This window comes from Galeopterus variegatus, unplaced genomic scaffold (genome assembly GCF_000696425.1).
Source record: "Galeopterus variegatus unplaced genomic scaffold, G_variegatus-3.0.2 Scaffold423, whole genome shotgun sequence".
In the NCBI taxonomy this organism is placed as follows: domain Eukaryota; kingdom Metazoa; phylum Chordata; class Mammalia; order Dermoptera; family Cynocephalidae; genus Galeopterus; species Galeopterus variegatus.
Window position 1 is genome coordinate 529,853 of NW_007726534.1, and position 12,606 is coordinate 542,458.

General features: G+C 47.6%; 1 protein-coding gene across 2 annotated transcripts in view; it reads right to left on the reverse strand.

The window, feature by feature from the left end:
* The window catches only part of FAM168A (family with sequence similarity 168, member A), a 73,519-nt gene continuing 60,913 nt past the window's right edge, over positions 1-12,606 (reverse strand). For both annotated transcript variants that reach the window (XM_008568559.1, XM_008568558.1), the window contains 4 exons: positions 9,948-10,090; positions 8,132-8,306; positions 6,621-6,751; positions 1-5,899 (listed from right to left, as the gene is read on the reverse strand). In XM_008568559.1, the coding sequence (XP_008566781.1) occupies positions 6,639-6,751; positions 8,132-8,306; positions 9,948-10,090 (431 nt within the window). In that variant the 3' untranslated portion in view covers positions 1-5,899; positions 6,621-6,638. The remainder of the gene's footprint in view (positions 5,900-6,620; positions 6,752-8,131; positions 8,307-9,947; positions 10,091-12,606) is intronic.

Here is a 12,606-nt window from a genome sequence, read left to right on the forward strand (position 1 = left end):
TCCAAAACAACAAAACAAAACCAGATTTATACTTCATACACACAAGCGAGGCCATGGGGATTGCCAATCTTTACACTCCAGGCTGTGTTTTCAAAACACCTATAAATTCTTTGATCAAACTACTTGGAAGACACTGGTCAAAGGTTTATTATTATTATTACTATTATTATTTTAAATGTTTTTATTTTTAAAATGTGAGTTCCAATAAAATTTAAAAATTAGATTCCAACCTGTAGATTAAAAATTAAAAAATACAAAATCATATACAACGCTCTCTTCACAGGGATGTTACATGCCATGAGAACAGGTTTCTCTGTCATGTGATATGAAACAGGGATGCAGATGCCTTGAAGTCAGGTTGCGGACAGGCCTTTGAACCTTTAAAGATCACTGCAGACAACTCCAAGTTGCTAGAGGCCTGTCCTTACCTCCTCTAGGGTAAGGAAGAGCTTGAGTCGCACCATTGATCCAGACAATCTGGCTGACCCAAGGAGGTCTCTGGGCCAGTCCACTCTCTCCTTGACTCTCTTGGGCATAAGGAAGAATGCTGGAGCCTGGAGATGCTGGTCTTGCTGGGGTCAGGCCCAAAGGTGCTGTCACCATTTGGTTCCATTTGGGCTGGTACTTATCTGCGAAGTTGTTATATCTATTCTCTACAGAAAGGAAAATCCCCCCTCTACCAGGGGCTGGAATGGGTATAGGGCCTCACTGCCCTAACAAGGATATCACAGCCACAGGAAAGCAAGTGATGTCATGTCCCCTTCTGGCTTTGTGGCAGTCAGTCCCAACTCCTGGGTTCCTCAGTTGGCCTCTGGGAGATAGACTCAACAGCATGAAAGACAGGAAATACCTCTGGAGAAACTGAGGGCATGGTACCCAAGTCTGGCTCAGGCAGGGTTGGCCATGGAATGTTGAAACTGGCCTGCCAGGAATTTTGCAGGTTGGGCCCTGTATCCAGGTAATGGCTAATTTCAGAAACAAGAAGTTTTCTAGGAGAGGGGGACATGGATAAGTAAAGGGCAAACCCTGCAACCAGCCTGGCATGCCCACCAAAGCCTGAGCTCTCAGAGGCTCAGGTATGGAATCTGATCAGTTAACCTAGCTGGGTTTCTTCCACGGTGATCCTGCTTTCAGAGATGGGTGGCACCTGGACTCCCCAGGGGCTGCACTCTAGCCTGAAGCCTGCTTCCTACTTGGCCACTCCACTGCCCAACCTGCCCCTCTCTGGATTTCCAATCTTGGCAAGCAGCTGGGGGCCACACACCCAGTAGTGACATGGTGGAATACAGGATGGAAAAGCAGAGCGTCCACATATTTTCACTCAACTGCAGTTGAGGAAGAGGCATGGTGATATAGAAATGACCGATCCAGCCAGAATGCTATGATGAAGACCACAGGGCCCAGAGTAGGGCCTGTCCCATCTGACCAGAGCAGAACCAAGGAATTTGATATCTGATATGCAAGGCTCCAGGCCTGGCTCAGCCAGTGCCTCGCTGGGACCCCACATGAGTCCTGTCTGCATGAGGATGCCAGAACTTGGTGACTAAGGGGCCTGTCCTACTTTTATGCTCCGTGTGAATTGTTTCTGAACGCCATTCAGGACAAAGCAGTCCCTCTGTGGAACAATCTGGGTGGCCAAGGGTAAGGATCAGGATGTATGGAGCCTCCTTGCTCTGTCTCTAGGTACTGGTTCCTCCCACGGGAAAAGCAAGCCCAAGGACTTCAGTCCAGATATGCTTTTGGCCATTCAAGACTACACCAGGTCCCCCTGAAGTGCCAATTCTTTGGGTCTGGACAGTGGGCAGTCTCTCAGGGGTCAGAAAGTGAGGGTGTGCAGTCTTCCCAGGGACATTGGTCTTTCAATAGAAAGAAGCCTAGTGCTGTCCTTGAACATGTCTTCAGTCCTGGGCATCGTGACCCCCAAAATGTTTTGTTCAAGTTAGGCCTTTTGCAGCAAATTCTCATCCTCCCTGTGCTGCCAGCTGGATATGCCTCTGGGTCTCCAGGGCCCAGGTTCTGGCCCAAAGTAGAAGTTCATAAAAATCTGCTCAGCTGAGGGGACTGACCTTCCCGGGTCTCCATAAAGTCTTCCTCTGTTTGGGGACAGACAGGTAGCCCCTCCCTTCTTCATGCTTGCCACTCAGAGACCCAGCAGGTGGCAACAGAAAGAGCAGAGAATTTGAAGAGTTCAAATCTTGGCTCTCATTTATGAGCCATGTGACCTTTGGCAAGTCTCTTAAGCCTTCTGAGCCTTAGATTTTCCATCTATAAAATGGAGATTTTGGCAAAGTGCTTTGCATACCAAAACAGCTGTGTGTGTGTGTGTGTGTGTCCGTGTCCCTACTGAATATTTAGGGAAGGGAATGTACACTTTAGGGTCACTGCCAGCTGAGAAAGAGAAAGAACAGAAACTGCCCTATCTCATGGGGAAGAAATTATGTATTTTTTTTCAAAATGTGGCAAAAGATTGTTTCAAGTTTTCACTATTTGGGGGCAATGCAGCTTCCAGACTCAAACTTCCTGGGCCTAGGCTGGTGAGGAGAGGGAGTTAGATAGCAAGGGATGAAGCCAAGAGGGGTTGGTTGGTGACTTTTACCACCTTTACCCATGACCCTGGCCACCAAGGTGTTAGACCGGAGGAGAGGCAGTGATGTGGGTTTGCATACTGGTACCAACACTACAGGTATGTCACATGGGCACATCCCTTGTCCTCCTCTCTGGCTTACCTACCTTCCTATAATGAGAGGGTCTTTCCAGCTCTGACCTTCTGTCCAGCTTGATCACTGGGCCATCCAGAATCTTTGACTGATACCTACGGTACCTCCCACCAGATGCCTGTGACCTTACCAGGAGCTGTGCTCATCCTACCAGAGGTACATGACTGCCTCTGCTCTCCTGGGCTCAGTCCCTTTGCAGTGACTCCCCAAGCTTGGCCAGGCTTGTGGATCTCCGTCAAAGCAAGAGGGTGAGGCCAGCTGAACTGGAGCTCTGGTGCTCATACTGAAAAAGGGGTGCTGTGCCTGGGTTCTTCCAGACCACAGCCTCTCAGCACCTTATTTTCACCTTGGGGCCTCCCTTTGATCTTGAATTACACATCAGGGGCTAAGACAGGGTGCAGAGCATAGATGCACACATACGCTTCAGTATGTGAGCCTGTGTGTAGGTCAGACTGGAGGGGAAAGAGATAGCAGACAGCCTGGGAGTGAAGTGGCTCTGTCACTTATTAGGAAGTCACTTTAATTTTCTGAACCTGTTTCCTCGTGGATCTCATGGGAGGAATAATCTCTATTTCACAGGGTTAAACCAGATGATGTATGTTAAGCTCTGCGAACTGCAAGGTACAGATGTTAGTTTTTACTCACTGGTATAGAAATAACAAAAGTTACAAGGTCATTTCTAGGTTTTCTCCTTTTTTCCCCCCTCTTTGTAGTTCCACCCTAGCCCACCTGGAGGCAGCAGGGTGCCAGGAAGCCTGTCAGGATGCCAACATTCTGCACATTTTGGCCTCATTCCATCTCCTTCTATAACCTGTTTCTTCATTTGTCAAATGGGTGTAATATCTTTGACCCTGTCTCTCTCTCAGGACCGGTAAATTAAAGGCTGTGAAGTGCTTTGAAATCTATGAAGCACCTGACAAATGCAAAGGTTTCCTATTATTATTATCATTATTATTATTTTGGCATTTTTCAAACACGTATGACATAATCTAGAACAACCTTCACCCACCTTTACAGAATCAAAGAGGGTGGGAGAAGGTATTTGCAAAAAAAAAAAAAAAAATTAACACTGGAAATTTTAAAATGAAACCTCCTCAGCACCCCAGAACAGACCCTTTAGAACAGCTGGATTTTTTTCTTACTGGTCCTGAAATTCCCTGGAAGGCCAGGAGGGTAGGCCCCCAAAAGACAGCTTCTGAGGTCCTTCCTCAGGAAGGACCAAGGGTTTCTTGATGTTTTTCCTCCTTTAGGGAGATATGGGATGGAGGGGGAGGGGTATATCCAAGTATGCATGAATTTAAAATAAAAATAGTTATTTATAAGTCCCAAATGTTGTCAGTGATCCCATTTTGTACATTAAAATGTTCCTGCCCCACCCCAGAGGGGCTGCTGGCCCAGCCAAGCGCTGGGTGCAGGAGAGCAGTGCTGGGCAATCCAGGCTCCTGGCTGAGACTAGCAGGGGTGTCCTTGTCCCAGGGTTCCCTCTTCTCCCAGATGAGCTTGTGTCTCCTGGGCCTCATCCTTGTCCTTCTCTCCTCATGGCTCCCACTTTTTTCCTCTCTCTCCTCTCAGGATGAGGGGCTACTGTCCTAAACACATGGCCTCTCCTTTTCAGCCAGCCCACCTGCTCCTTTTCCTAGAGATGGAGTCAGGTACAGGACAAAAGTTCCAGATGTCTTCACAGAATTTCCAAATGCTATTTCTTCATTTCTAATTTCTGTTCCGGCCATCTGCCCCCAAGTGGCCTCTGCCCAGTCTTCAACCCCCACCTTTGGAGTCCTTGGAGGAAAAGAGCAGAAACAAGAGCCCAGAGACCACTCCAGAGCTCACCAGGTATGAGTGCTGCTGACTTAATTTTTACAAAACCAAGCCAACCCATCCCTATGTAAATTTTTCTAGGCAACATCCACTAGGTAGGAAGCCTGCATTTAATGCTAATTTACTGCGAGGTTTAGGGAAGCCCTTTCCTCTTCTCTGGGCCTCAGTTTCCTCATCTGTCAAATAAGGGAATGGATGAGATGATTGCTAAGGTCCCTTCAGTTCCATGAGTCTATGAAATGTTTATTGCTATTGCTTTTCCTTCACTATCCTGACCTTTAGAGACCTGGAATGTGGTTCCTTCACTTTGGCCATGAATGGCACAAGGTAACCTGCCTGCCAGTCTCACAGACAGACGGGTGAGCCCTGGCACTGGGAAAGGCAGAAGGGAAAGAGAGACATGCCATAGCTTCCCACTCTAATCAGGAGGAAGCTCCTCATCAGAGTGGGCCCAGGAGGGCTCAGAGGCTGAGGTCTGTATTACACAGGGTACCTGGCCTTCCAAGGCCTCTGGATGCTAGGATCCCACCACCCTGCAGCTGCTTGGCAGGTCTGAGGTCAAAATCACCTTTTGAGGAAGTGCCAGGTCAGTTAACATCACTGTGCAAATCAGAAGGTCCAGGTCCGGACAATTTGGCCAGAGACTTTTCAAATCAAAGCCATCAGGCAAGCACCTCTCCCCTTCTTCCCTCTCCTTCCCCACAGTGCCCTCCCTCCCCCAAAATCTCCCAAAGACAGACTCCGGTTTCCCCAAGTTCTTTGCCTGGGGTATTAAGCTGCTAATAACACTCCTACATAATCAGGTGGTTTTCTTCTTGGTCTGTTGTAATGGTTCTCAGAAGACACTTCATTTGTATCAGGACATGGTAATGTCCTGAATTAATGTTGCTTAAGAAAAAACAAAAAAAGGAACAATCCCCCAGAGATGTGGCCTGCTCAACAGCTCTGAGTTCCCACCCTGGACCTGAGGGCCACATCTGTTTATGTTCTTAAAATGAAGTTGAGCCTTCAGATGACCACTGCAATAAACCCCACTCTCTGCTTACCACTAGACTGGAATCCCCAGGGATAGGATGCTTGGGAAGAAAGAAGAAGAGCAGAGAAGACCTGGCCTGGTCAGGTGGGAGGAGGGGGTAGAGCTGGAAGGGGAGCGGCTAAGTGGGGGATAGTGGGGGAGAGGCAGGAGATTAGAAAAAAAGCAGCTTTTACAAAAACCAAAAATAAAAACCAAAACCATTAAAGATGCATAAAGTGACCCTTGCATTTCTGTTGTTTCTTCTTGCAAATAGAGGTGGTGCTGCTAGGGAACTGCTCCAGCACCGGTGTAAGACTTGAGTAGTTGCATACAATGTGTGACTCCAGATCTGGGGGAGGAAGGGGAAAGCCATTAGCCATAGTGATATTCCAGAGGCCACTTCAGGAGGCCTCTGGACTCCTCCTCTTGACTTGGAAGCCCTAAATGGAGCCCTCTGTGCCTTTCTAGTGGAGCTGCTTGCTTCCCACCCACAGAAGTAGTGCTCTAGTGCTAAGAGCCCCTGGAGGAGGCGGAGTGCAGCACAGGTGATGTGGCAGGAGAGAGGATTTCAAAGTGACATCCCTGGAGCACTGCGGCTCAGTGGCACCAGCGCAGGAGCTGCCACGGGCAGTGAGGAAGCTGGTGGTTGGAGTTGGCCCAAAGACTCCACCTGGCTCCAACCAGAGCTAACATCTGACTTAGGTAAGATTTCATTTCAAAAATGGGACCCAGAATTAAAGAAGTCTAGAGACCATAAGGTAAAGAGAACAGAATGTAGTACTAGAGGACTGCAGTTCAGGTCCCAGCTCAATTTTTACTGGCTAAGTTGTGCTGAACTACATATTTATCTGTAAAATAGATAGTTCACAGAGCTACTGTAAGGTTTACAAAATAACATACATAAAGTGATAGTGATTAGAAAGAGTGATATTATGGCCCTTGGAGCAAGAAAGCAACTGATAACTGCCACCTGCCCCTTCTGACACCTGTGCTCCAGACTCAAACTAGGGGCTTGGAGGTGGTTCCTGTATGTGTCCCCCTCCCACTTATCTCACCCTGGCCCCACTCACTTGGATGGGCTGCAGGCTTTACCAGTGCGGGGGCACGTAGCTGTATGCAGGGGTTCCTTGGGCCCTGTAGGTTGGCATGGAGACAGGGTGTGCCCCAATCGCGGTGTGCTGGGGTGTAGTCAGCAGGGTACCTGAGCATCCAGAGAGAGAAGAGTATACCTAACGAGGCTGTACCAGGGCACAGGCATGAAGAGGGTGAAGCATGGTCTTTTGCACAGCTGCTCCCCCTGCCTCAGTCACATATCTTGCCTGCCTGGAACTTTCTCCACCTTGCCAGTCTTCACTCCTGAAGGGAACCTCTTTTGATGCTTGAGGACAGAGTCAATCACCATTGTTTGGAGACCTCCTTTTACTTTTCTTTGTGTGCTGCTCTTACTGCACAAACATCACACTGAGTAGTAACTGTTGGGGTACATGATTAAATTTCCCACCCTGACCTGGGTGTTCCTTAAAGGGAGGGCTCTGTTCTGATCTATCAATGTCTGGTCCCCAGGACTGAACAAGGCTGGCATGAGCAGATACCCAATAGCTTGCTTGCTGGATCTGGAAGTGAGAGGCCTCAAGAATCCCCTTACATTAGGGGCAGGATATAATCCAAACACCCACTCTACCCCTCATACCCTCTTCCCTCAGATGGTGACCTAGCTGGTTCCTTAGAAGTTAGGTCACTCGTAGCCCTCTTGTCCTCTCCCATTCTTCATCGGAATGCCCATATTTCTCCCTAGGTGTCAACTTATCCAAAGACTTCCCAAAACCTGCTCTCCCACCGCCATCTCCAAGGTTCCTTAAGAGCAGCGCTCTGGTCTGATTTCTGGCATAAGCCAGAAATGGGAATGGGTTCCTCAGGGATGCCTGCTTCTCTCACCCTTACAATTAATTACCGGACAGGTCCTTAAGCTCCTGCCTGCTAAGGAACACTGCCCTTGCGCCCTCATTTCTGGGTCCCCTGCTGCTACCAGAATCCTCACGTCATCATCTCTCCCCTCAAGTACAGTGACAGCCTCCTTACTGACCTACTTGCTGCCAGCCTCTCCCCTTCTAATCCTGCCTCTCCCCGGCAGCCAGAGAGAATGTTTAAACCCAACCCTACCCCTTCCTGCTTAAACTCCTTTGCTAGCTGTTACCTAAAGGTATTTAAGACTTCTCACCATCTTATCCTTGCCAACTGCTCCAGCCACCCTTCCAACTTCATACCCTTATTTCATAACGTGCCTTGAACCATCTCCATTCTGTAAACATGCCATCCTCTTGTTCTTTCTGCCTGCGCTGCCCTTCCCTCTTTCACCTCTCTGTTTAGCTTCTGTTCACCCTTTAAGGCCTAGTTCAATATGCCTTTCTGGGTGAAATCTTCCTCATCTCTGCAGACAGACTTAGAGGGTCCTTCCTCTGGATTCCTGGCACCTCCGGCACAGGATTTTGCATGCTATGCTACACTTGATTCCGTGACTGTGTTCTCTGCTCTGTCCTGAGTCCCTGGAGGAAAGGGATGCTGATGCAGAAAGTGCCCTTACCTGCTGACATCGCCATGGTGGTGCCTGCCACCATGCCCATGGCCACGCCGTTGGTCCTGGGGGCAGCAACAGGTGCCGGGTAGATGGCAGAGGGAATGCTGTTGGGCTGGACGACCGTGGTGTGGTGGATGACATGGGGCTGGGCAGCATACACTGGCTGTGTGTAGTAGGCTCCCTAGGGGAAAGAGGCTGAGGTCACACAGGCTTTTGGAGAAATGGGGCGGGACATGGAAAAGAAGAGAGGGGAGGGAAGGGGAGTTGAATTCTGTTCTGCCAGGACCCTAAGGGATTGGATAAGAGAACCACTGGCTCAGGTACACAAGGACTGGGCCCCAGTCCTTCTGTCTTACTAAGGCCTCTGCTTCTGTCTTAGTTCCGTGCTGGGCTCAGCTTCTGGTCTAAAACATAAGACCCTAACCCTGTCCCACCTTGCTCCAAGGGCTGCTATTATGGTCTAATGGGATAAGAGCTTTATTCTCTCAACCCTGGTCTTAGCATTTTAAAATGTTTGTATCTCATTGCAATGAATTTTTATAAGCTACCTAAAACTTAAAGGTAGGGGCTACAATTAATTAGGTACAAAGCATGTGAACGCTAGAGCACTGTGCATATAACACTGAAGGATTAGTAGTAGTATTATCACACTGGTACAAATGCTGGCATTTTACATCCTGAAAAAATGTCACAAATGGATAGGATTTCCCAGGATGTCTCTTACTATCTATTTCCTTTTAGAGAAAAAGGTGAGGATGGAGACTCTGGAGTGGCTTCCCACTACCTGGATCACATACATGTGTGCTTCCTGCTGACCTCTGGGGAAAGTAGACAGGGGGCCTCTGAGATCATCTTTATCTAGAAATTCTCAAATGTTTCTACTCAATAATGACATGAACCTCAGAATGTGGGTTTTTAACCCCAGAGGTTTGAGAGCATAGTCCAGAGCAGTCTACTATAAATGAGAAAAATTGATCTCAAGCCTCCTGTTTTATTTTTTAAAAGTTTGGCATTCTAGGGCCGGCCCGGTGGCGCACTCGGTAGAGTGTGGCACTCCCGCCGAGGGTTCGGATCCCATATAGAGACCGGTCCGCTCACTGGTTGAGCGCAGTGCGGGCACCACACCGAGGGTTGCGATCCCGTTACCGGTCACGAAAAAAGACAAAAAGGAAAAAAAAAAAAAAGTTTGGCATTCTAGTCTACAATATAGGTGTTTTTTAAACTAAAAGTCTTCTCCTCACCACTTAACACCTCACATAGAATTGTCACTCCATGGGTATGCTGGTTTCCTATAGTTCCTGTCTCATGCCAATCCCCTCAGAGTGTACACATTCCCTCGTTGAAGGGGGCCAGAAGGGGACAATAAGGCACAGAAAGAGAATAATTCACCCAAGGTCACAGAGTGCACTGGTGAAGAGCTTGGGCACTTTTCTCCTCCCCACTCAGCTCAGAGACTTTCAAGGAAGAGTAGATGTAGGAGTTAGTGAGAGAAGACCAGATATATGGGGTCTCATCCTGTCTCAACCAACAGAGCACTGGTGTGACCTTGGACAAGTCATTCCCCTCTAGTTCTCAGCTTCCCCACTTGAGTTGAGCTAGATGATTTCTAAGGGCCCTTGCCCCTCTGACATTCTGGGCTCTGTTAATCTAAATGACTTTGTGCCTCACCCCTCTGGGGGAGTGAGCAGACTACAGGGCTATTGCTTCAATGATACAACAGTGATGGCTGGCCAGAGCCATGAACTCTTCTTCCCTCTAACCCACACACCACCCAGGCTGGAGGCTCTTCTACCTCCAGAAGAGGTGGGCCTTATGTACCTACCTGGGCATACAGATTCTGCTGAGGGTAGGCACTTCTGATTGGATACATGGCCGTCTGATAGGGGTTGGGTGATGGGGAGTAGGGGGGCGGAGCAGTATTACTCTGGGTTGGTGGGACCTTGTATGGTGTCCCTGCAGTATATCCTGTACCAAGGCAATAAGAGAAACTTCCAGTTAGTTGGCAGAACAGCATTGCTAGAAGGCAGCAGGTCCCAGTCACGACTTTCCAGACAAGGATGGGCTGAATCCAGGCTGGAAACACAGATGAGAACAGAGAATAGGGCTCCACCCAGAGAGCCCTGGCCCCAGAGGCAGCTCCCTCAGTCCTGGTGCACAGGGCTGCATGTATGATTCTGGACATCTTTTATTTCTCTGAGTCTCGGGGCTCTCATCTATAAAATAAGACACTGGAAACAGATGGGACCCTTTCAGCTCTGACAGCCTGGAATTCTGAGGTGTTTGAGGCAGGTGCACACAGATGGAAGCCCCTCAACCTATTCACTCTTTATTGCTGCTCTCTATCTTCTTGCTTTCCTATCTCCTCACTCTGTATCCAGGGTATCTTCTGCTGCTTTCTGTCCTTCTCTGTCTTGCTTACCCCCTGACTCTCACTCTACTTCTTTTGTTCCATATATCTCTCTCCCTTTTTGGACTTCCCTCCATCATGTTCCCCCTCTTCCCCACCAAGTTTGAAGTGAAAGCCCTGTAACAAAATGCCATTTAGAGATCCGCTCTTCTGGGATGTTGAAAAACTTTACAGAGCTGGCTTTTCCTCCCCTCCTGGTGCTTGGGGGAGGGCCACTTCTGCCTGAAAGTCCTGAAGTCAGGGATCACAAAGATTCCTATAGACCTGGAACTCTGGCCATGTCTGCAACTCAGCAGGATGGATAAAAACTGGAGCTGAGAAGTCAGGCCCCAAGAAGCTCACAACTGGCTATGTAAATAAATTGTGCTGCCTTTGAATCCTCTGGAAAAGAGTCAGATACTATATTCACGGGAAAAACTTGAAACATGAGTCACTAAGAGACAAGGCTGTGTCCTTATCGAATCACAAAATGGAATCATTCTATGAAACCCAAGCAGTCATTAAGTAACCCCAACCCTTTCACTTTACACAGGGGATCCTAGGGCTCAGAAAGGGCAAATCTTTTTAGGAACTTCTCCTAAAGACTCTTCTTTCTGAGTTGAAGGGACCTTGGCCTTGAAGTCCCAGTGGGGAGGTGCTGGGGAGGCTTCTTCCCTGTGGTCCCATCCTGGGTGGGTCTGGTTGATATCACTGAACCTCTCTGGGCTACAGCTCTTTCACCTACAAGACACTTACCAAGGACTCTTTCAGCTCCAGGGTGCTGTTTCTGTAAGAAGGGACTGAGGGCAAAGTAGAGATGGTGCTTTGTTGGAAGAGAAGAATTCTAGGCTTCAGTCCTGGCTTTCCCCTAATTTTGCAGTGACAACTGCCAATTCTGTAGGCCTTGGTCTCTTATTTTGTAAAACCAGGAGGCTAAGAATGAAGATCTCTTCCTAAACTAAAACTCTATGGTTCTAAAGATCCTGGGTCTCTTTTACTCTAACCCCAAGTAAAAGCAGGCTACCACATGGCCACACATTTCTCAGTCCATATCACAGCTTTGTCTTGGTGCCCCCCCTGCCCTTGATGACTCAGGAGATGAGAGCTGCTGTTCAGTTGCCACAAAAGGTGTCCTGTCTTCTCCCCTGGAATCATGTCATTTATTTTTCCACTTGTAGATCCATTGTTTGTTCCATGAAAAACTGGTTTTGTGTTCAAATATGCTTGGGAAATAAGTAGCAGCGAGGATGGAGTGGAAAGGATACATTAAAGAGAGGGTAGCACTGAAAAGAAGTAGAAACTAACTGGAAGTGGGAGTGGGAATCAGTTGAGAGAGAAGTCTAGAGCAGATTCCTCAAAGTTTCTAGATGACGGAGCTAATTATGAGGTGTGGTCATAGGAGGAAAAGCAGATACTGTGAGGGAAGACAGGGATTCTAGGTTTGTAGAATCTAGAAGGAGCTGTCCAATGGTATTTTATCTTGCAGACAGTTTACCTATCTATAAAACAAAGGGGGTTCTCAGGCTGGGCATGTCCCAAATGTGTACAACAGACTATCAATTCCAAGGGATCGTAATAGTTCTTTTGCCAAAAGAAAAAGGAAAAGAAAGGATAAAAATGAAGAGTTCTATGGTCCCATAAGTTTGTAAAGTAGCAATTGTAAAATAGAGATAAATAGGTTTGGGGTTTTTTTTGTATTCCATAACCCTGAGAAGTTTTTAAAATGATAGGGTGAACTATGAATCTCTAAGACAGGGATATGTAGGAGAATGTATTTCCCAAATTTATTTTACCACAGAATCTTTCATACTATTAACACAAGCAAACTTTAGCCTGTCGTTTTTGTAATTGCAACTTGTTTTGGTAAATTTTTACTGTAACATGGCCATGCCTATTCAATTACATTTTGATTACAGCTACTTTCCTGCTACAATGGTAGTTAGGACAGAGACCATATGCCCTGAAAAGCCTAAAATATTTGCCACCTGTCTCTTTACAGGAAAGTTGGTCAGCCCCTGATTTAAAGGAATAAAACAAGGTTTGGAGAGTCCTGCCAGAGTAGAGAGCATCTCTTTTCTATGCAAGAAAACGGGAT